This window comes from Aphelocoma coerulescens, chromosome 2 (assembly GCF_041296385.1).
Source record: "Aphelocoma coerulescens isolate FSJ_1873_10779 chromosome 2, UR_Acoe_1.0, whole genome shotgun sequence".
Classification (NCBI taxonomy): Eukaryota; Metazoa; Chordata; class Aves; order Passeriformes; family Corvidae; genus Aphelocoma; species Aphelocoma coerulescens.
Genome location: NC_091015.1, coordinates 134,938,191 through 134,961,374, shown reverse-complemented (window position 1 = coordinate 134,961,374; position 23,184 = coordinate 134,938,191). Strand labels below are relative to the sequence as shown.

Sequence of the window (23,184 nt, the reverse complement as noted above, 5' to 3'; positions counted from 1 at the left end):
TTCTGTTTTGTATTCTCTCCTTTGACCTAGTATTAAATGTGATGGATTCTTCTGGAAATACCCCACTACACTGGGCCACAAAGAAAAACCAGATTGAAAGCGTTCGTTTGCTTCTCAGCAGAGGAGCGAATCCAAACATTCTCAACTCCAATATGATGGCACCTTTGCATATGGCTGTTCAGTCCCTGCACAATGAAATTGTCAAGGTAAGTCTAAAGTCCACGTAAATATACACACTTGATAAGTAGCTCAGCAGCAGCTGCGTGCAGAGCACCAAGGCCTTGTTGATACATGCCATATCTTCTCATATGTTTTCTTCAGCGAGCAGGATGTGTAACGTGATGCCTGTAGAAATGTCTGTGTCTTCTTAGCACTGCAAGTAAAAAGTAACTTACTGATTTATAGAAATACTGATGTTTGTGCTATGATAGTAGTCGTTATGTTTCACAGAAAATGCTTTTCAATTTTGCAAACGCAAGGAACTTTCTTTAAAAGAGTTCTTTTTAACACTGAAACTTAATGTAGGCATGTGTTATCTCAAATTATAATGCTCTGATTTTTTTTTTTACAATTGTATAGGGTGTTGTAGAAGTATCAAGACTTCCTTGAAACTAGTGTATTTTTAAAGTAAAAACCAGATTAAAACTAGTCAGAAAGCACAGTTCTTAAAACCAACATTCTAATAATCAATTGAGTAGTAGCAGAACTAAATCTGCAATTAAAAAATCACAAGAATATATTGTGAAGAAGTTACTAAGGTGTCCATGTTGAACCTTGTAAAATAGCAACAGCATTGAGATATTAAGCAACATAATTTTTTAACCATTTGTCTAAGTGCAAGAGAATGTTTTCACTTCATATGCAGCATAGGGATAGAATTTTAGAATTGGTAAAGTTTTAAAATTTTTTAGATGAATGCAACCTTAAAATTCCAACACTTGCTTTCCTCTTTAAATTTGTCTCTTGTTCTAGTTCATCCCTACAAAAGTAAGAAACACATGTTATCTGTATGCAAGACTCAGACTTCTTTAGAAATGTTTCAGTGTCCTCAAATCTTTTACAAAATTTGTACTTATGAGTTAACAACAATGAAATCTGAAATCAATGACATTTTAAAAATGGGCTTTTTATCAGCTTCTGTGCTTCAGTTCTTGACTAAATCTGTGCTCTCATTTTTTCCCCACTCTGTTGTTTATTCAGACTAATTCTCCCTTGGTTTTTATTGCCAAATTGCCTGAGAGTGATTAAAATGTACCAGTTCCTCTAGTACAGAAAAAATAAATAACTGGAATTACTGAAAGACAATTAAATAAATATGTAGCTAGTGGAATAAATAAGCAATGTGGTCATTACAGTGTCCAGATCCTTTGCTTCTCAAAAAGTGCTGGAAGCAGTCATAGAGATAATTGATGATGCTGATAGTTCAGTGTCAGCTGTTAACCTGGAGACTGGATGCACAGTCCCAGTTTTCATCAAGCCCCATCTGCCCTCATTCTACTGTCCAACTGAGCAGATTCCTAATTGAGCAGATTCCACAACACTGCCACTTGCCAGGGAATTTTCTGTTGAAAACTGCAGTTGAAAATCTTTATCTGCAATGTACTATAGAAAATACTTTCTCCCATTATTGAGATATTGTTAAATCAGGCTTTAAAATCCTTTGCAGCTATGTGCAGAGTTTAACTTAGTTACCTGGCTGTCTGCTGGAAAGAATTGTACTTCATATCTGTTCATATCTGCATTTTTCACCAGCATATTTTTGTATTCTCCTGCATTTTGTATCTCCTCTGCCTATGCATTGTGAGCTTTTGGCATGCAAAACGAGTAAGTTACACGGGTGCTATGGGTTGTAAACAACAAAAATAATGGAATAGTCTTTCGTTGTTATGTTTGGCTTATGATTGACTGAATGTTTTCTTAAACATTTAGATTTTAGTCCAACATAGCAGTACAGATGTTAACTTGGAAGGTGAAGCAGGGAACACACCTATAATTGTAGCATGTTACAAGGACAATCCTGAAGCACTGACACTCCTGGTAGGTATAATTATCCATCATCTTTTGAGGTGATTCTCTCTGCCTTGCTGCAGTGTTATTCTGTTCCTGTGTACTGTCTTTGTTCAATGCAGGAAGGTTAATCATGGATCAAGTGTTCAAGTGGCTTTGCATGGGTTACTAAGAAACTTTTTAATCTTTTAGAGGGTATATTATATCTATATCTGAGTGGCAAACTTAAGGAAAAAAACTGATTTTGAAGGTCATAAGAAGACAGAATGAAGCACATGCATTGTATGGCCATAACATGCAAAAGATACTTATATATAAACTTCATAAAACATATGCAACATTAAGAAAAAGGAGAGAGCTATCCAGGAGACTGTATCTGTAAGAGCATGTTCATTTGTCAGATTTTTCTGTATACCATTAAGCTGTATTGAGACATTATTTTTCAGATTGAAAACGGAGGGAAAATATGTAAACCAAACAAAACGGGATGTATGCCTATCCATGCAGCGGCATTTTCAGGTGCAAAAACATGTCTGGAAATTCTTTTGAAAAAAGGTAAAATACAATGTTCCCAAGCAGTGAGTACCAATTTGCTGCTTTAGTTCTCAAATAACTGTGAAAACAAGCAATTGTAACTGTGTTTGAACTTACCAGAAGTTATTGCAGTTATTCCTAAGGGCAATTTTTACTGCCAACTTTTGTATGATTGCAGCAGCAAACTAGCTCCTTTCCTAACTGTATGTTCATCTATTGTTTAATGATAGATGTGACAGGTTTCTATTTTGAGAGGGGAGAATATTATTCCACACTTAATAATGTCTGTTTTGAAAGCCTTTTACCTTCTGTTATCTCGTTCTCACTTAAAAAAATCCATTTATTTTCATCTCTTAGGTGAAGAATTGGGTCACTCTGCTAAAACCCACATCAATTTTACCAATAATGGAAAGTGCAGTCCACTTCATTTGGCAGTTCAGAGTGGTGACCTCGAAATGATTAAAATGTGCATTGAATTTGGAGCCCAGATTGATCTAAAACAGGTAAAATTCAGAGTGGAGCAAAATGTAATTGTGATAAAATCTAGGTACCTCTAAATCTCTGAGTGGTATAAAAAAAGAAGAGCAGATAATCATTGCTCATTGTCTCTTCCAATGCAAAGCCAAGGGAGCAGCAAATGAAAACAAGTCACTGGTTCAAATCAGGCAAAATGTGACGTTTTTTTATACAAGTGACATGGGGTCATCCCTTCCCAGAAGTGGGATCTTCAGTCTGACCCTTTCTGATGCATTCTTGTTTATCCTCAGCCTTGCCTTGGCCTTTACAGTATCTTCTTTATAAGCAAACACAAATTTGTGATACTACTGCCTCTACCATGGTGTAGCACTGCTGGTGTAAGGGTCTGTGCCCAGCTTCATTCATAAATAAACATTTTAAAAAATATATATCATTAATCGAAATGTTTGCAAGGATGAAATCAACTCATGAGAGCAAAACTAGAACATAGTTTTGCCTTCTCTAACGGGTTTGATTCTTTGAACACTCAGCTTTTGCATGAGATGATTCATGCTGCTGGTTTTGTGATGGGTCAGACTGCTTATGGCATTGCGGAAAAGCTCATTCCAATGCATTCACCAAAATGTTCCTGCTCTAAAAATGAGAAAGTCAAAACGCCCAGGCATATATCAAAGCTGGTTTGTCCCATCTAGCTAAACAGACTCCTGTTTTAGCAAATATTGTTCTAATCATGTATATATTGCTTAATTATTTTATGACTGTCTAGTTTATAATAGTTTTCCAGCATATTGGACAATGTTACTTTTTACCTGCAGAAAAGTTGATTTAAGAGTTACTTCTAAGGAAGACTCCATTTAAGGAAGTAAATGACATTTTAAAAAAATGCATTTTCTGTATTACATAGACCCATTTGTTTGCTTATTCATTTTTACTGGCCTAGATATGGTTTTCTGTGGCTTTCCTCTGCTTCATCTCTTGTATTAAAGGGTGCTGTATCTGTCTGGTTTTTAATTAAAGTATAAAAGATTGTTAAGGGTATAATTATCTCAAATTTTAAGGACTTGGTATAGAGTGATAAGAAGCTTCATAGTAATCTGTTAAAACTATCTCTTTAGTCTTTTCTGGTTTTGTCAATCTCTTTAGAATTCTACTACTTCAATTAAAGACTAAAGCTTCATTACTTGCATAGAAAGTTAGGTATTCATGAATTACAAATCCTGGGCTTGTTCACTAGTGTGTTTAATAGATTGGAAGAGTTTCTGAGGTTTAAATATTTATATTTTGTCTTGTTTTCCCATTTATAGAATGAAAAATGCACAGCACTTCATTTTGCTGCCACTCAAGGAGCAACTGAGATTGTAAAGCTAATGATGTCATCCTATGCTGGTGAGGAATCCATTATTGATGCTGTAGATGGGAATAAGGAAACATTGCTTCACAGGTAGGAAGCTGCTGTGCCAGATGTCACTATAAATTGTGGGCCATGATATTCTTAGTTATTCCTTGCATTTGGAGCACCCTTCCACATGATTTGAATTTTCTCCATGGTATGGGAGGTGGTTTTACTACAGTGTGAAAGTGTCAAAAATTTGGTCAGAATGTTGAAAATCTTGGTGCTGATACCAAAATCAAAACAGTTCCAGTTACTTGGAGCCATGTCAAGGAATGGTCACTAACAGTTTGCATTGAAAATTGACTCCAGTAAAATAGTAGGGGAACAAGTTCATGGAATTGTTAACATCTTCTGATAATGTGGAAGAAGTGCCCTTATCTAACGTGTTGATGTTCTCCAGAAAATGAGTGAAAAATAATATAAATTGTTTAAAAGAATATTTTCTTTTATTTTCCAAAATACTTACCTTATACCTGATCAAGTAAAAGGAAATGTTGGTACACTTCCCTGACTTCAAAGTTGCAGATGGTGTTTTTGTATGTAAAAATCCTCAAGACTTCTAGTCTTTCACACTCTATTTAAAACGAGAGCACTGGACTGTGGAGAAGTTTCCTCAGTTTTTTGTAGCAGAAAGATACTTGGTTAAACATGCTGGCTCCCAACTCTATGGAATATAATATATTTCCCCATGTATATTTTCTGCAAGAAAGATATGTTTCACTCATTTAACTATAATTATTTGACAGTGGTATTCTGCAAGAAGTTTTACAGTATGAAGTGGTAGAAGCAGTGGAGATGATTGTTCTTTGGACACAGTATAAAGTCAAATGGTTCAAAGATAATTGAAGACTTTAAAAGAGTTTGCTGTAAAGATAATGTTTGGGTACACTTGGAAATGTTACCATGGAAGAACATGACTGAAGACAAAGTGATGACAGAAAGCCAAAGCAAATTGTACTACTGAACAGATAACTGGCTGCTATATCAGTGAAAATTACTGTCCTTGAAAAAAGCTTGGTAAAAAGGACAACACTGTTTTAGTCCCGGTGTCTGTGAAACAGGAAAAACATTATCAAGAATCATCAGAAAGGTAGAAAGTCACCCAAATATCTCAGAACATAATAAAAAACTGAGTAGGAACATTAACTTGTTGAGAAACAAAGCAGCAGTGAAGGATAGGTAGAACTTGATGCTTTTGCATTCCTACTGTCGTGTTTCCATCTAAATATTTCATAACTGACATTGCTTTCGCTCTAGTCACCTTGGAATTTGAGTGTTTGTGAAACATTCAGTATTCATGTGTGGCTGGAAGGGCCCACTATAGATAATGGAGGCATCTCTACATATTTGAACCATGACTTGATTTTTAAGATGCATCTTTTGAGTAATGAGTTCTAACTATAGTACACCCAATGTTATTATTACCTCTTGTAATGCTAAGGCAACTCATTTGAGATACATTACAACCTTGGAACTATCCTTCTGTGTTGCTTATTGAGTCCAAATATTTCACAGAGGTCTGACTTGTGGAAACGTTTTGTCTGTGTGTATTTACTGTGCTATACTTTCATGCTTTGACCATTTTTTTTCCCTGTAATATATAATTCAATGTCTTACTGTAGAATAAAACTGGAGAAGTTTCCAAGTGTATAGACAGCTTTAAAATATTTTTGGTAACTGACAACAACTTGTTATCAGTATATTTATCTAATGTTACTGATTATGCTTCAAATGCCCAATTTATACCAATTAGTTTGTTCATATTTTTTCAAGTAGATTTGCCTGCCACACTCAGAATACGTTTAGCCATTGCCATTTTAACCTCATACTAGCATTATTGCACAAAACACAACCAAATTATTTTTGAATAATGAAATTAATTTGAAGCTCCAGGCATGCTTGGAAGAAACTGCATTTGAAATTTATGGAATTCTGTATTGACCTTGTGTGGTACATTGAATGATTTGACATGCAAAATTACTGGTTCTCTTAAAAATTGGTGATAAAGTGCCTGTTTACCTACCAATGAGGTCTTTGTTTCCTGCAGTGAGTTTCAAATGTAGTAACTTAACTGAAATTAGTTGGGAAAGATAACTCCATGAGAAAAATTAAAACAATTCATCAAAATGAATTATGTAATAAGAGTATCTCTCTGTCTCTTTGTTTTAAAATTGATTTATTTGAAAATATTAGAAAATTGAGAAAATGGAGAAGAATACTATCCTTTGGCTTGAAACTTCTTTGTCCTTTCTAATATTAATGTATTTTTGCATTTTTCTCCACAGAACAGCATTGTTTGATCATTATGAACTGGCGGAGTATTTGATTTCAATGGTAAATATTTAATCAAGCAACATGTTTAGAGATTATTGCTATCTATTGCTACAGGTCTGCATAGAGGAAATTCATAAAGCAGAATGTGTTCTCAGGTGTAGGCTATTTAGATATATAGACATATACATTTCATAATGTACAATTGAGAGTTACAGTACAACTGTAGCTGTGGATCCATAATATCATCCCACAGCTACAGAGGATGCAATCTTATATTTTTATTTCCACTTTACTTACTCAGAATGTTTCATAAACATCTTTTACCAAATATGGTGAAGTGGTCTGGTCATACTACAATTTCCAGACATGAAATATAAAACAAATGCTAAACATGCATTGAATTTCATCTGATTTTTTTTCAGAAATAAATCTGTTCTTTAAAGAATGTACATATGATTACTATGGGATCACATAGCTGTATATCAAAGTTTGTGCATGATCTAGAAATATTTTTTATTCTGTGTGCTTTGGTTGTATTTCTTCACTGAGTAATTAGGAAGGACAGAGAAGAAATGTAATCAGGGATGCTACTGGCTATGCTCCCAATGTCCATTTTTGCCAATTAAATTAAAGCTAATATAATCATTTTGCGCCCCACTTGGCTGAGAACATTTTCAGAAATCATCAGACTTCTTTTTTGTTTTATGTGTGTTTAGGATTTTTACTTCATTTCATGGCAATTATACTAAAAGAAATTCTCTTCTATGTACTTTTTTGCTTTTCTCAGAAATTCTGTTACAGGGATTTAGTTCAAATTAGATGTTGTGCTTATTTTTGATTCAAATGTGAAATGGTGAGGTTTGTCTACTTAAACTTCTCTGACAAAACCACCTGTCAACTAACCTTATTACCTGAGAAGCACAGTTACAAGATTTGCATGTGGAGGCTTGTGTGTACAAAATATTATATCATAAATACCTTTAACACTGCATTTGCTAAGAACAAACTTTCATTCCTTGAGTGCCATTTGACTACTTAGGCCTCTTCCATAGAAGATTTGCTGAGGGTTTCTTTGGCTTTCCATATGAAGTATGTCAGTTCTGATGCTTTAGAACTGTTTTAGTTTGTCCTGTCTGGGAATGGTTCTAAATATGTCAGTTGGAGTTAGAGGAATGTTGCATGTACAGCCTGTGCTGCCTCATCCCTTGGACTCCTGGCAAGATCACGAAGTTCTGCCTATGCTGTGGTGTACATGAGGGTGAAAAAGAAAAGGTGCAGCAATGTAACTGCTTGAAAGGACTAGCAAATTCCAGTTCAGAAAGGCTTTTGGGTTCTAATAAAGAAAAGCATCTGTTTATTTTATGCATTAAATAGTCACATTTTATTCAAAATAAATAAGCAGTAATTTTACACATTTTCTTCTGGTTTTTTTACTTTTTCCCCTTTTTCTTCCTGCGTCTTTGCTAAAAGGAAAATGAAAGATTAAATTGGTACAAATATTAATTGATATTTACAAAATTGGATGTTTGTTTTTATATTAATATCTGTTTAACTCATTTATGTTAATACATTCAGGGTAACAGAAATGGAAAAGTAAATGGAGTTCAGAAACTATTTTACAAACTCTTAATTCAGCTGTATCATAAATGAGGTAAATATATGTGACAATATATAATTTACTTCTTACTGTGAAAAGTAATTATGAATGCTGCCAAATTCACTTTACTGAAAGCTGAACAATTATGTTAGCTGGCGGGAAGGTGATTAAATATTACATAAGGAACTGGAAATTGCTGCCCTGTATTCACTGAAATAAATGAGACACTTGGATACAAAAAGGTCTGTTTCTTGATGAAAAAAAAAAAATTTAAGTGGTTGTCTGACCTTGTAGAAAGGTAAATGGGGGAAGAGTCTTGCATGTATTACTCCCAAATATTTAATGAACATATATTGGAAGCTTCCTGTTCTCCGTGGTAAAGTAATCCCTGTCCATTTATTAAGTGCTTCTTATTACTACATTACAGGTGTTACCATCCTAGAAAGTAAATATTGCTCAGGATTGTGATTAATTCTCTTAAATTAAGATTGGACCCAAAGATAATTCAAGTTAATGGAAAAGCTGCCATTGATTTTTTTTCCTCATCAACTTTGAATATTATCTGAAATAAAATAGATTTTTTTTGTGTACTTTGTTCAACTCATCAAGTTTGACTTGCAACTCAATATCTAGAAAAAAATTATGTCTAAACCATCATAAAATATACATACATCTCATTGGTTCATTTACTTGTATCTTCCTGCTCCCTTGGTGGGATTTTTTAGATAGATATGTTTATGCTTATAGTAGTACTTTGCTGATATGACTATAGTGATACTGTGACTATAGTGACCATACTGTCCTGGAAATATGTGTCAGTGCAAAAGTAGACAAAACAGAATAAAATATGCCCACTGTTGATACAGATACTTTGGCATCAAAATCAACTTGGTTCATATCACTTATGCTGAAGAATGGAAAATTAATATAGATCGAGCTATGCAGATTGAACTCTACTGATTTCTGGATGCATTACTTCTTGAATTGTGTAGAGGTTCAGAAAGATCTTTTTCTGCTAGTTGTTTGATACATAAGAACACATCATTTAAAGGGCTAAAATTTTTGCATTTTTCCATAGTGTCAATCCTGGTATCTTTGAGTTAAAATTTTATATTGAGAATTTAAGTACATGGACAGGTTCTCTAAAAAAAGATCATAAGCTGTAAGTTCAGTATACCTAGAAGCAGGCCACTATTATTTTGGCATCTGAATTTTTATATATAGATGATTGGGCTGTGGCTGATGGATAGAAACCCTAGCAGTTTTATAGAGAGAGGTAGTGTGTTTGTTTATTTGTGTATTTATGTAGTGTGAAATTACTTATCAGGAGCATCTGGAGTTACTAAGAATGCCTATATTTCTGCCATGATGAGAAAGGGTTGCACCATTTTAAAGTTCCATTTACTCATAATTCACCATAAACTTGGAATTCTTTTTTTGCAGGGGGCTAATATTGATAGTGTTGACATAGAAGGTCGATCCCCACTTCTGCTGGCCACTTCCTGTGCATCATGGAAAATTGTCAATTTACTGCTCTCAAAAGGTAAAAAAAGAATATACACATACTGTATATATATACTTCCTTTGAGCAGGGTTCATTCATGTTAAAACTCTGGGTCCAACTTTCCTCTCAATTTGAATTCACTACTTTGTCATCCAGCCCAGGAGCAGCTGAGCTAAACAGCTGCACACTGCTGGTATCCCCTGAGATAAAGGAAGAAGTGGTGTGATGATTTCACCCCTTTAAATACAGCATGAACAGGCTATCAGAAGAATGTGTATGCCATGTGTCACGCTTCTCAAGGTGGAGGTGGCACTGGCACTCCATCCCTGCACTCCTCAGCAGCTCACGAAGTAAGCGGAACTGCGGAATAAATGCACCACTCACACAGAGTTGTGTTTCGTACCAGCAACCAATCTTTGAATGTTAAAGCCCACAGTTCAAGCCTCACCCATGGTTTTATGAAATCACAGTCACCTTGAAAATATTGGAGCTATATCTCTTTCATTTGCTGTGTTTTGGTGCAAGTTAATGATTATTACTCTACTTCCTCTAGTTAAGAGTACAAGTGATTTTGTTAAAAAGCCTTATAGTAAGTTTTGAAACTGTAAAAAGGTTACAACTTTAAAGATTAGAAGAGGTGATTATTTGCATCTTTAAATTTCCTCCTGAGTTGTGGGTGCTCAGCATCTTAGAATATAAGGGCCCCATATAAACCTTAGTGCTGCAATGAAATGCAAAATGCATACACACAAGAGAATGATGAAAGCTGTTGGTAGGAGTGATTTCTTTGGGAAGCAAAATTATACATTACAAGGCTGACTTGAAAGAATATTTTATAGATTTATAAAATTATTTTATAGATTTATAAACATATTTGTTCAACATTTGTTCCTTTGTCTTGAACATCATTATGTAGTGCCAAGAACCAGCAGTTTTGAAGTTGCTGGTATTTATTTCCATATTTATTTAGGAGCAAATGTATCATTAAAAGATCATCTTGGTCGGAATTTCTTGCATTTGACCGTGTTGCAGCCTGGAGGATTACAGCATCTGAATGAGAAATATCTGCAGGTACAGTAAATATCAATTTATGTCTTACTGTTACCCTTACTAAGAAAATGTAAAGAAAAAAGCAACTACCATTTTATTTTAGTATGTTTGTATAAATTTTTGTTACTTATTAAGTAGCCCAATGTCACAAGAAATGGTTTGAAGAGGTGCATATCACATATCTCTCATGAAAACATTTCAAAGCCAATAATACAGTTTTCTTATTGCCAGGCAAAGGAATAACATAATCCCATAAATTATTTTGCTGTTGGGGGATTGAATAGCTCAAGAGGTAGGCAATAAAATATAGAACTTTTCACTTCTATTTTCCCAGCTTGCATGCAGAGGAGACGTGCTCATAATCAGTCAACATCTAGAACTTAAATAGTTTGCAGCATATTCTGCAGTAGCTTTCTGTGGACTGGACCATAATGAAGTCTTAGATTTGGATTTTAAAAATATTTTAAACATAAGTTTGTATTTGGCTATGTTGAAATGAAGCACTCATATTGATGGAGCCCAAGCTTGCTTGAAGAAGTTATATTTTCTGGCCTCCAGAGCTCCAGAAATACCCTTGTAAATGTGAATCAAATATAACTCATCTTAAAACATGTGCTGAAATTTGTGAACACCTTTGATTGTGTTTCAGAATGGATTTATCCTCCCTTTTCAGCAGATGTAGTGAATCAGTTTTAAAACAGAGTGATAGTTCTCTGCACTGACTTTCTGAATATTGATCATATTAGTAATTTGGACAAATAAGTGGATCGGACTGTGGGAGGAGTTTTTTAGTTGTTTTAAGAAAGGTTGTAGCATATTAGACAAGGTACAGAGGAAAACAGGGAAGTGAAGATGAAAAAAGAGAAACGGGAAATAAATTTGCACTGTAAAGCAGTGAACTGCTGGGTTTTGACAGTCAGAGGTTTTGCTGCTGAATCTAGACTATAAGACTGCCTTTATGTATGAAGGTACAAGCCTTCTGCTGCCAGCAGTGAGCATTATGTTGGAATGGCAGCAAAGAAGAATTTCCCATATTGTGCTGCAGTAAGGATGCAAAATGGCAGACTCCTATGTTCTTTGAAGAGTAGTTGCTTGAAAAAATGGTGACCCCCAAATCAACAGATAAAAAATGCTCTTTGTTCCTAAATTTACTTAAGTTTATTTCTTATTTTTAGATACTGCTTTAAAGTATTAATGCAATTGTAGCAAGCTATTAGAAGATATGGAGCATAAGAGATATAGATGTAATTCTGCTTTTGTTTTTGGGTATTTCTTGGGGGGATAACAGATGGAGCATATTAAAAATCTCGTGGTGGATGAAGATAATGAAGGATGCACTCCATTGCATTATGCATGCAGACAAGGAGTGGCCCTCTCTGTAAATAATTTACTCAGCCTCAACGTTTCCATCTACTCTAAGAGCAGGGATAAGAAGTCGCCATTACACTTTGCTGCCAGGTTAGTGGCACAGCCTGGGCAATGGAATCCATGCCATGGTTTTAATCTCTGTATTTTTGACATTAATTTCTGTGTGTATCTTGCAAAGCTATGGGCGCATCAATACTTGTCAACGACTAATAAGAGATATGAAAGACACAAGACTTTTGAATGAAGGGGATAAGAAGGGAATGACTCCCCTTCATTTGGCAGCCCAGAATGGTCATGAGAAGGTAGTTCAGTTTCTTCTGAAGAGAGGGGCTCTTTTCCTCTGGTAAGTATACAGATTTTCATTCATTAAGCCAAAAAAGAACTATCCCCCTATGTTTTATGTTCATCTGCTGGGAAGTCAATGCAATATAAATATGAGTATATTAGAATAATTACTATATTAATATATGCAAATACAAGCATACAGCATAAGAGCATGTTTATAAAATACTTGTAAAACAGAGAGTCAGGGCTAGCTATAAAGCCAAGGCCTCTAATGCTGGGAAACTGAGGTTTTTCTGAATCCACCTGAGAGAAGAATATTGAACCTTTTCACGGAAAAAAAATTGGTTTGGAAATATTACAATCATTTCAGCTTCAGTTACAGGCTTGAGTAGGGTTTCTTAGGAATGGTGGTTCACAGGCATTCTGCCTTGCAGAGTAAGTCCTGCTTTCAGGTCAAAGATCCTCATGTCTCAGAAACAGAGATTAAAAGAGGGAGACCTGAGTACTGTTACTGAGTTGAACCTTTTATTTCTGAATGGTATCTTGACTTTCACATAGTAGTTGACAGAAGGCATGGACATCTCTGCAGTACTCATGCCAAAGAAAAGAGGTCTGAGTCAAAGGAGCATACATTTACATTTACTTTAAATTTATAAAAAGAGTTTTATTTATAATTTCTAATTTTATACCATTACATGTAAGTGATTATAAGGGCTGGACAGCCCTGCACCATGCTGCCTTTGGAGGATACACTCGCACAATGCAGATCATTTTGGATACTAATGTGAAGTGTACTGACAGAGTGGATGAAGAAGGGGTATGTGTTAACATTATTTGTTTCTTGTCTGCTATTGCTTCTAGACAAATGTCAGGGCTAGGCTATTAGTAGTTTTCCACTGTGTATTACATGTGTAATACTTTATTTTGTGTGGCAGACTCAGTGCTGTTACATTTCACCACTGTTAAATGTTCATTTCTCGAATAAATATATGAATGATGAAATTGTTATCCAATTCTTTTAAGTGAGAGACAAAAAATATGCAAATAGCCTAATAGAAAACATTAAATACTGAGTATATTAGACATGTCTCCCTTGCCCCTGTACAGTGCAAGAATATTTTAGCAATGTAGTACAAACATTGGTAAAGCAAATTTAAAGAACTTACACAGATTTTTGAAAATCTGGTATCAACTATAGCTCATTAATTATTTAATATCCACTGCACAGTGTTGTCCAACAAAAACAGCACCTATCTTGCTCTGGAGTGTGGACAACTGCAGTGTGTATTAGATCAAGACAGAATCCCTTTCTTGGATTGAAGGCCTCTTGTATGAACCTGTCCCATCAGAAACATAGGGCGATCATTTTAAAGAACTGTTCAATTCCCAACACAGAAGCTGTTGCTAATTTCTCTGAGAACTGGTGTTGAAAACATTTAGAATTACTAGATTAGAAACAAATCTTGACTATAAATTTGTGAGAAGCCAATTCTTTGTCCTTAATTTCAATCAGAAAAATTTGGGTGCATTCAGAAGACTCTCAAAAGTCATTTTCAGTGTACTTGATTCCTAAACCACTCATTCCTTTACTTTTATGAAAATACCAAAGAAAAAAGAAATGTTCCATTTACAAAATTGTGCCCTCAGATTTTCTTGCAGATTTTTTTGTATGAGAACATCTGGATATAACTGAATGCTTCTCTTCTTGATTATCAAATGCAGGTGTTCTGTATCTGTAGATACCATAATTTTTACCTATTTGTGACTTGCAGTTCGTTAATTATGAAACTAAAAGATATTAATGAATTGGCTTTTCTTACCTACGGTGAATTTCATCTTCAGATGTTGCCCTACTGTAGCTGTAGACATAAAGAACATATCTGTAATCTCTATCAGAATCTCTGACAATATTCTAATGTTCTATGTTGCTAGTAAAAGCATTTGAGACTTGCAACTGCGAAAAGCTTGTGGCTTTTCAATGTGGGAAAGCACTGAAACATACTTTTTTTTACTTGCTCACATACTGCTATACTGCTTGTCTGCACAGAACACAGCTCTGCACTTGGCTGCACGAGAAGGTCATGCAAAAGCAGTGAGGTTACTTCTTGACTATGGTGCAAAAATTCTGTTCAACAAAGCAGTAGCTTCTTTTTTCCATGAAGCAATACACAATAGGAGAAAAGACGTAGTGTCTGCTGTCATTTTGCACAAAAGGTAAGGTATACAGAAAACGCTTTTCGAATTTATTTTCCAGTGTGTTTTGTTTTGTTGGGGGTTTTTAAAATTAGATTAAATTCTGAAAATCTGTAGTTTAATAAGTAAAACTGAGTACTTAGTTTAAAATTCCAGAGGTTATGTTCTGTTCTAATGAGCACAAATCAAAAATGGCATAATTGTAATGGACGTCAGATACGTGGCAAGTTGTTTTTCATATTAGGTTGAATATTTGGATTCTGTGTTAAAAAACATGTAGAAGCCATCAGAAATAATTTTGACCTATCACATAATGCTTAATGCCTACAGAATATTAATCAAAGTGTAAATACCACTGAAAAAATTCAAGAGATTTAATTTAAAATTGTGATTTTAAATATTGCACATATTTTAAAATGTGGCATTTCAACTGCAGTTTAAACTGTTTTATGTTACAGTATAGTGAAACCCCACTTTAGGAATAAAGCATTACACTATTGCCTAATCATTGCATCTTTTGGTAAGAGTTACAGGAATACTGACAGGATTTTACTGTATTTATTATTACTTGCCTACTTTTGTAACCCAAGATTCCAGAATTCATTCCAGTTTCATATTTTTTAGGAGACCTTAACATAGTCAAAACATTTCTGTTTAATTGATAACAGAATTTAACATGAATCACTCTTACAGAAGCATCCAGAATATTACTCAATTATTCCCGAAACAGCTTAGTTTCCATTTAATAGTGCATAAAATTGTTATACGTTATGATTTTCAATACCTTAAACAAAACTCAAATAATCTAACAGTAGTTAATTTAAAACAGAAGCATTTAAATAATTTTCCATTATCTGAAATAATTTTTTGCAGATGGGAAGAAGCTGTTGTGACTTTCTCTCACTATTCCAGCGCCAATAAGTGTCCTTTGCTGGAAATGGTTGAGTATCTTCCTGATTCATTTAAAGTAAGTTTTCTGCACATGACTTCACAAAATAACCTTAGTTTTGCTGCATTGATTTTTCTGCTTGCTGTCCTTACTAATACATATTATTATAAAATAGAAATAAGTTCACAGAATTATTTAATATTATTCTAGTGATAGTTTCTAATTGTCCAGTTTATGTTCCTCAGTATCAGAAAAGTTCTTAGCTTCCTGAGATCAGTGGAGTTATAAAAGTAATATAAAAAGACATATAAATGTAATGAAAGTCATAAGTGAATTGGGTTCAAAATCATCTGAGATATTTTCACTCTCTCAGCTAACTGCTAAATGACACAACAGAAATGGTTTTTTGTTAAAATAGCGAGTGACTTGCTATGTATGTATTTATAAACTATTCACACTTCATATTTGTAAACTAGCATGTAGCCTTGTAAACTGCATAGTTTATATTTAACTCCTACATGTAAACTCTGGAATTTTATGCCTTCAAAACATACAAAATCTGACCGAATCATCACTTCTGTTAGGTGACTGTTGTATTTGATGGTCATTTTCTTCTGGTCCAAACACATTCTTTCTCTTTGTCTATATCACCTTAATTCACTTTTCTGTTCATCTACAAAGCTGGTGTTGGACAACTGCATAATCGAGTCTTCAGAGGAAAAGACAAGTCGAGACTTCTATGTAAGTAGATGAAAAGGTCTGGGAGAATGCACAATACATATATTTTAATGTATATGTCAAGTTCAAATATGTAAGGTACACTTGTAGATGAATCTCAGATATTAACACAGAACACAGGTGACAGATCTTATTTTATCCTTTGGACTGTAAATGGTTTGAAGTTCAGTTTCTGTAATCTTCATGCTTACACATTTTAATGTGTGACATTAAACTTCTACAATCCATAAATGGTTTCTTTGCTATGTTAATTTTTGCAATCAAGCTGGGTATCAGAGTTTATGGGTATTTCAAAATAGCAGTGAGAGAAAACACCTAATATCTATTTATGCATATCAAAAGTATGCTTGTAATAAGTAGTGCAGTTGTCATCAATGATCGGAGTTCAATATGTTTCTTTTTTTTGTACATGCTTGTCCAAAATCTTAAGCAGCAGATTGCTTTTAACAATGCTAGGGAGGCATGAATGTTCTACAGCTATATTACCTTTGAAACCATATTGACAACCTCCTTATCAATGATTATATTGGATTGTGTCCACATCATTAACAGAGAAGTTGCAAATTTTTTGCTACTGTGCAATTTCTTTATATTGTATTATCAAAGCCAAGCTTTTCTTTAAAGTCAGCATTAAAACAAATTACAGTTGTGAAAATGACCTTTGCTAATAGTAATGTTTTAGCAAGAATGTGCACTTTTTGTTTTACATTTCAAAATGGCTGTTTGTTTAAATGTCTTTCAGTCACAGATGTGTATCTTGATGGCATGTGTTCAGCTAACAGTGAATATACATCTCGATTCTGACTACCTTGACACAGTGACACTTTACTGTATGCTTTTTTTTCTCTAAAGGACAGCCTTTTTGTTCTAAGAACATAATCTAAGACTGAGATAACAATGTGCATTATATTTAAATTCTATTGTTTGTGTGTTATATAGATTGAATATAACTTCAGATATCTTCAGTGTCCCTTGACACTTAACAGGAAAGTAAAGGATGGTGAAGATATTTTCTATGAACCACTTACCACTTTAAATGTAAGTTCTAGTTTTACTCTGACATCATTGCCTGCTGTCTTGGTTCAGATAAAAAAAAAAGGGTTGAATTTTTCATCATAATATTTCTTCTCCAAAGCCCATAACTCTGTATGTTAAAAGTATATTGAAATTAAGTATGGGCCAAAGATCTAAGTAATAAAAAAAAATTCTTTTAGGTTTAGATAAAGCTATGAATTTTCAAGAGAAAGTGCTGTATGTGCAGGTAGTACATTAAAGAAAACCACACTCCAGTCATTCTAGTGACCATGCACTGGAATGTAAGGCACTGAAAAACCTGACAAGCTGATTTGTTTCATATGCTAATTGCAAAATATTATTGTGCCCGAAACAAATTTGCTGGTTTTTTGCATTGTCAATCTGTTCTCTCATTCTTTGTCAGAAAATGTTTATACAACAAACTTTCTGGCTTAATATGCTTACATTTTGGGATAGCTGTTGGCAATTAGTTGTTGTACTGACTAATAATAAATAAATATTTTCTCATTAAATTTAAAAGTGTGGTCTCACAGGTATAGTTGAAAATAGTCTGTATAATTTTTTTAAGCTTGAAATAGACTAACAGAGGCACAGCTGAGAAGCTGAATGCCTTAGCAGGCAGAGAGGGCAAGATAGTGATGGGTTTGCCCCAGAGTACTTAATCAAAAGAACTTTGCCATATCTTAACACACATTTTACTTTCCATTAGGCTAATATTCAGGTAAAAAAGGTGGCCTATCCAGTTTTGTAATCACTTTGCTTACCTAGATGAATTAAATTTGATCCTTCTCTATTTGTGTTTTGTAGGCCATGGTGCGCCACAATCGCATGGAGCTACTCAGTCATCCTGTGTGTAAAGAATATTTGCTTATGAAATGGTTGGTCTGTTTTAATGTACATAAAATATAACACTGCATGTCAAGAAAAAGACTATTATTCCCAAAAGTTGTTTAATGAAATGTGCATATTTATAGAGTAGACTGAGCAAAACGTCTTTTCCATAAAGAGTAACTTAGCATTTGGTAAAGATTTTTTGATACTTAAAGAAAACTACTATCTTTGTTTCCTCATTATTGCAAAAATATAAATTAAGGTTGCCAAGTTAAAAATGTAAGGAACATTATTTCAGAATGGCAAATACACTTTAGTCCACATATGTGATAAACACATTCATCACAAAGGGACATTTCAAGAAATGTTTATTTCCTCATCTTGAAGACATTGTTGGCTGTTATATTTGATTGCATGCTCTTCTAAATTTGTAAAGTGTTGTAACTTTTACATTCTCACTTTCAAGGATGGCCTATGGGTTTCGAGCACATCTAATGAATTTAGGCATATATTCTCTTGGTCTCATCCCACTGACTCTTCTGGTCACTCACATACAACCAATAAGACCTCAGAATGGAACAGAGCTCTATGAAGCAAGACCATTAGAATATGAGGTACTTTTATTAGTAGTCACAATATGTTTTGGATTTTTATAGCAAAATGATACGATTATTTAAATAATTTTTAGATTAATTTATGATCTAGCAACTCTAAGGAATAGAATTAAAGTGTGTATTTCTAAGCATCCAGCAGCAACCTTTTTATATAATTTTCAGTTCTCATTTCTTGTTTTTACTTTTTTCTGAGAAATTTACACATGGTTACTTCAGTTTTTTCTCTGAAGTGAATAATACTTGTTTAATATTGAAGAAAAATGATTCACATGAGAGAAAAGGCATAGAACTGAAACAGGAACTCGAAAAGGATATGCTAGTAAAAATACAAAATAAAATAAACTCAAGGGTTATAAAAGGTTCATGAAGATATCCTGATACATGAAAAAATCATGAGAATCACATATGCAGCCCAATCCAGTACAAGGATTTCACAATAAATATTAGTAAAACAGAATTTAGATAGTAATAAGTTTATATGGCACAAGCTAACTGAGTTGCTTAACTTGGCAATATAATGTATATATAATAGGTAGAGCTGAAATGAACATTCCTTTAATAATTTCTAATTTCTTTTGTGCTCTGATTTTTGTTTCAGGACTCATACTTCACCAGGGTGTGTATGTGTTTAGTTTTAATTATGAGTTTACTGGGCATCTGCAAAGAAATATTTCAGCTAATTCAGCAGGTAAGTACATAGAGAAATAACATTATTCAGACAGTGTGCTTGCATGGAAGTTTGTATGATATTGAAATTAATCTGATTTTTTCCTGATTAGAAGGGAAATGCGAATTTATACCTTTTAATTTATATATATATATGTAAAGATTAAAACTGAGGAGATAATTTAAATAGCATATTGAATTCAGTGCTTTAATGATGGATGACTTGTAAATATTAACCTGTTTCTCTTAAATCCTAGAAATTGAAATATTTGTTGGATTACTCCAATCTACTGGACTGGACCATATATACTACAAGCATAATTTTTGTGTCTTCTTTATTTATTAATACACCAGCTCATTTGCAGTGGGAATGTGGAGCAATTGCTGTATACTTGTCTTGGATGAACTTCTTGCTTTATCTTCAACGGTAAAAAAATTTTTATGGGCTTTACCATAAAATATTTTAACATTTTCGGATATTTTACATATCCTAAACTGTGACTGATCAAGTTTGACAGTCCCATTTTGTATTTTTATTTTTTTCAAACTATACAAGTTTCCAGATTAGGACCATAGGAATTTTTTAATCTCTGATGAACTGTAAAGTCATTTTCAGTGTTTTCCATGTAGAGCATCACAGCATTTGTTACAGCAGCTATAGAAATAACAATACTTATTTTAATGTTAATTAAGCAAAGAAATGCTTAACTGTATCTTTTAAAAATCATCTTTTGTTACACTGTATAGACTTTGACTAAAGAAAAATATGAATTATGAGAGGCATAAGGAAGTTAGGTTTTTATGAGTAATACCTGGGAGAAGGAAAATTCTTTTGTCATTTTACTCATTAAGTGGGACATCTCGCTTCTCTATACCATAGTGTCCTGTAAAAGAATTACAGCGAATGATATTATTTCTTCAGTTGACAAGACACCTGTTTATTGCCCTTAATTATCTTAAATGTTGTCACTGGCACAATAGTGTCCAAGAGTTATAAACTGCAGGAGAGCTGGGTGGAGGAAAAAAATAATGTGTAGTGCTTAAGACTAATAAATGAAATGCATTTGTGCCTGAGCAGGACTGCATGTGATAACACTGCATAAATGTTCTTCCCAGCCTTATTGTATATATGCACTAATCACCTCATGCAGTCTTGCAGACAGACAAACACAACATTTGCTGATTAATTTTGGGATTGTTTTAGTGTAGTAGGGATGTTTAAGGACACGGTTTGTAAACAAAGTTAATGTCAAAGAGAGTGCCTTTGTGGTATTGCCTCTGCTGCAAACCTTGTCCTGGCTGGGTCTGATCTTAGATGAGTAATGAATGGGCGTGTCCTGTCTGCTCTGGGCAAAATGAGCATTGAACCTGCACAGAGAAAAGTAAACAGATGATTGTGCAACCTTTCTTCTGCTGCTGGATGAAATGCCTGACTATTTTTTCAAGTGTGTAGCTACAGAACTCTACACATGATTTTTCTAACTCATTCAGGCTGTATTTTCCCAAGGCAACCTGTGATTCCATTGATTTCAATTTGCTTGATAAATGCCTAACAAGTAAGAGAAGATCACGTTTGCTTTATTTCTAGCTTGATCTTTTCAGTCTTGCACGTAGTATTTCAGAGTGAAAATCATGTGGAGGGATTTTCACAGTTGCTACTGAACTAGCATAAAAAATCTCTTGGATCCTGGATTTCAGAGAGGACATAAATTCCCACGTTCAGGTTTGAAAGAAAAAGTAATTTAATCTGCTTTATGATAATTCCTGTTTTGAGATTTAGTTTTTGTGTTAGCTAAGAATAGGGGAGGCTTGCCAGGTGACAGACTGTTGTTGGAAACACAGGTGTCTTAAAATTAAGCTATTCCCCTTCTCTTCCTGAGCAATGTGTTTCTTTTTGTTTGTTTGTTCTTCATACTTTGTATTGCAATAAAACTACATATATGTAGTTTATTTCACATCTTGTAAACAGTGAAATCTTTTAAATCAGGTGTGTGGCTGCTACATGGATTGTGGTGCCAGTTGTCCTTTCTTCTGGTTGCTAATTTGCTTCGAGAAGCAGAAAAAAGTTGGATAATTTGCTAATGTTGCTATTCTAAATGCAAAAGTGGCACAATATTGTACTATCTATGCCTATGAAGAGAATAAATTTTATCCATGAAAAATACTATCTAAAAATTGTTCTTGTGCATTAAAAAATAAGCTTGCTGGAAGTAGGATCACGTGCACTCTTTTGGATGTGAAAGTAGAACAGGTTTGTTACCATCACAGAATTTCTCAGAGAGGCAGTCTCTTTCCACAGATGAAAATTGGCATTACTTACTGCCTTACATAAATCACTGCAAGGGATTCTAACTTCAGTATTTCATGGCTTAGGAGAAGACTTGGCAGTGCTAGATTAATGGCTGGAGATGGTTATCTTAAAAGTCTTTTCCAAATGAAGTGATTCTGTGACTGATTCTATATCTTTATTTTTGCTTATTACCTAGATTTGAGAACTATGGAATCTATGTTGTGATGTTCTGGGAAATTTTGAGGACTTTGATTCGGATTGCTGTGGTTTTCTTTTTCCTGATACTGGCCTTTGGGCTGAGTTTCTTTGTCCTTTTGGGTTCACAGGTTAGTTCAATAATACAGTTAAGTTTTTATCATTATAAATATTCTTTGACTAAAGCATCTCAAGACTTTATTTAAAAATTTCATCAGTTGGGTTTTTTTCTTTATTTTGCTATTTCTTTTTGCAGCAAACATACAGCACACCTCTGCTTTCCGTAATGAAGACATTTGCAATGATGCTGGGAGACATTAATTACCATGATGCATTCCTTGATCCTTTACTAAGCAATGAATTGCCATATCCATTCCTTAGTTACACGGTTCTCATTATATTTACCTTGCTTATTCCAATCCTTCTTATGAACTTGCTAGTAAGTAAGCTACTTATTAATATGCCAAAGTGGTTAAACACAAGTATATAGAGAGTTCTAGTACATAGAATTACTTCAGTAAGTGACAGCCCTTCATTATTTAACAGATATTTTCAGTAACATATTAAAATGTTGCCATTCTCTGCACTTGTTTTCCATCCAGTTTGCAGTTCTAAGTACTTTCCTATGGCTCACCCCTGCAGGATTATTTTGTATATCTTTAGGTAGTAACTGTGGTAGAACTTGAATTGGAGCTGCAGTGTATTATTCTGAGGTCTTGATAAAGAAAATTGGGGAACAACGATTTTTGTTCAATCCCTTGTTATATCATAACCTAGCACTAACCATAATAATTAAAAAAAGAAAAAATAAAGCCCAAACTCAAATCTTCATTGCACACAAAACAGCAAGTAGTGTTAGAACTGACTAACAAGTCTGATCTGAACATAAAGAATCAGAAAATGTGATAATGGTGAGAAAGGGGGAAAATATGTAATATATCCTCAGCCATGTTCCATTGAACATAATTTTCTTTAGGAAACAATGTATTCATATGAGCTGAGCAATAAAAAATCAAACAGCTCATGTTTTTAAAAGTTGTTTAGTGCTGCCATGATCCTACTTGATCAAGAGATCAGCAGTTTTCTTAAGATTACAGCAGTAATGCCGAATCAAAAAGAAGGGATGTTATTCTTGACAAAAGTAGCTCTTTAGTGCCTTACCAACAGATCTGTCTGTTGTCAGTAAAAACACTCTCTTCATTTATTGATACAAATATTTCCAAATATGAAAAAAATGTTTCCAA

The 23,184-nt window shown here is 34.0% G+C and overlaps 1 protein-coding gene across 1 annotated transcript in view; it reads left to right on the top strand.

Annotated features, from left to right (window-relative positions):
* Nucleotides 1-23,184, top strand: part of TRPA1 (transient receptor potential cation channel subfamily A member 1) — a 37,390-nt gene that overhangs the window by 3,929 nt on the left and 10,277 nt on the right. The window contains exons 3-23 of the mRNA XM_069006004.1: nt 31-206; nt 1,930-2,037; nt 2,454-2,562; nt 2,899-3,044; nt 4,323-4,459; nt 6,697-6,745; nt 9,726-9,825; nt 10,757-10,857; nt 12,125-12,294; nt 12,383-12,547; nt 13,192-13,306; nt 14,537-14,703; nt 15,556-15,649; nt 16,253-16,312; nt 17,249-17,347; nt 18,152-18,222; nt 18,642-18,789; nt 19,388-19,477; nt 19,713-19,882; nt 21,942-22,071; nt 22,197-22,379. Coding sequence (XP_068862105.1) covers nt 31-206; nt 1,930-2,037; nt 2,454-2,562; nt 2,899-3,044; nt 4,323-4,459; nt 6,697-6,745; nt 9,726-9,825; nt 10,757-10,857; nt 12,125-12,294; nt 12,383-12,547; nt 13,192-13,306; nt 14,537-14,703; nt 15,556-15,649; nt 16,253-16,312; nt 17,249-17,347; nt 18,152-18,222; nt 18,642-18,789; nt 19,388-19,477; nt 19,713-19,882; nt 21,942-22,071; nt 22,197-22,379 — 2,588 coding nt within the window. The remainder of the gene's footprint in view (nt 1-30; nt 207-1,929; nt 2,038-2,453; nt 2,563-2,898; nt 3,045-4,322; nt 4,460-6,696; nt 6,746-9,725; nt 9,826-10,756; nt 10,858-12,124; nt 12,295-12,382; nt 12,548-13,191; nt 13,307-14,536; nt 14,704-15,555; nt 15,650-16,252; nt 16,313-17,248; nt 17,348-18,151; nt 18,223-18,641; nt 18,790-19,387; nt 19,478-19,712; nt 19,883-21,941; nt 22,072-22,196; nt 22,380-23,184) is intronic.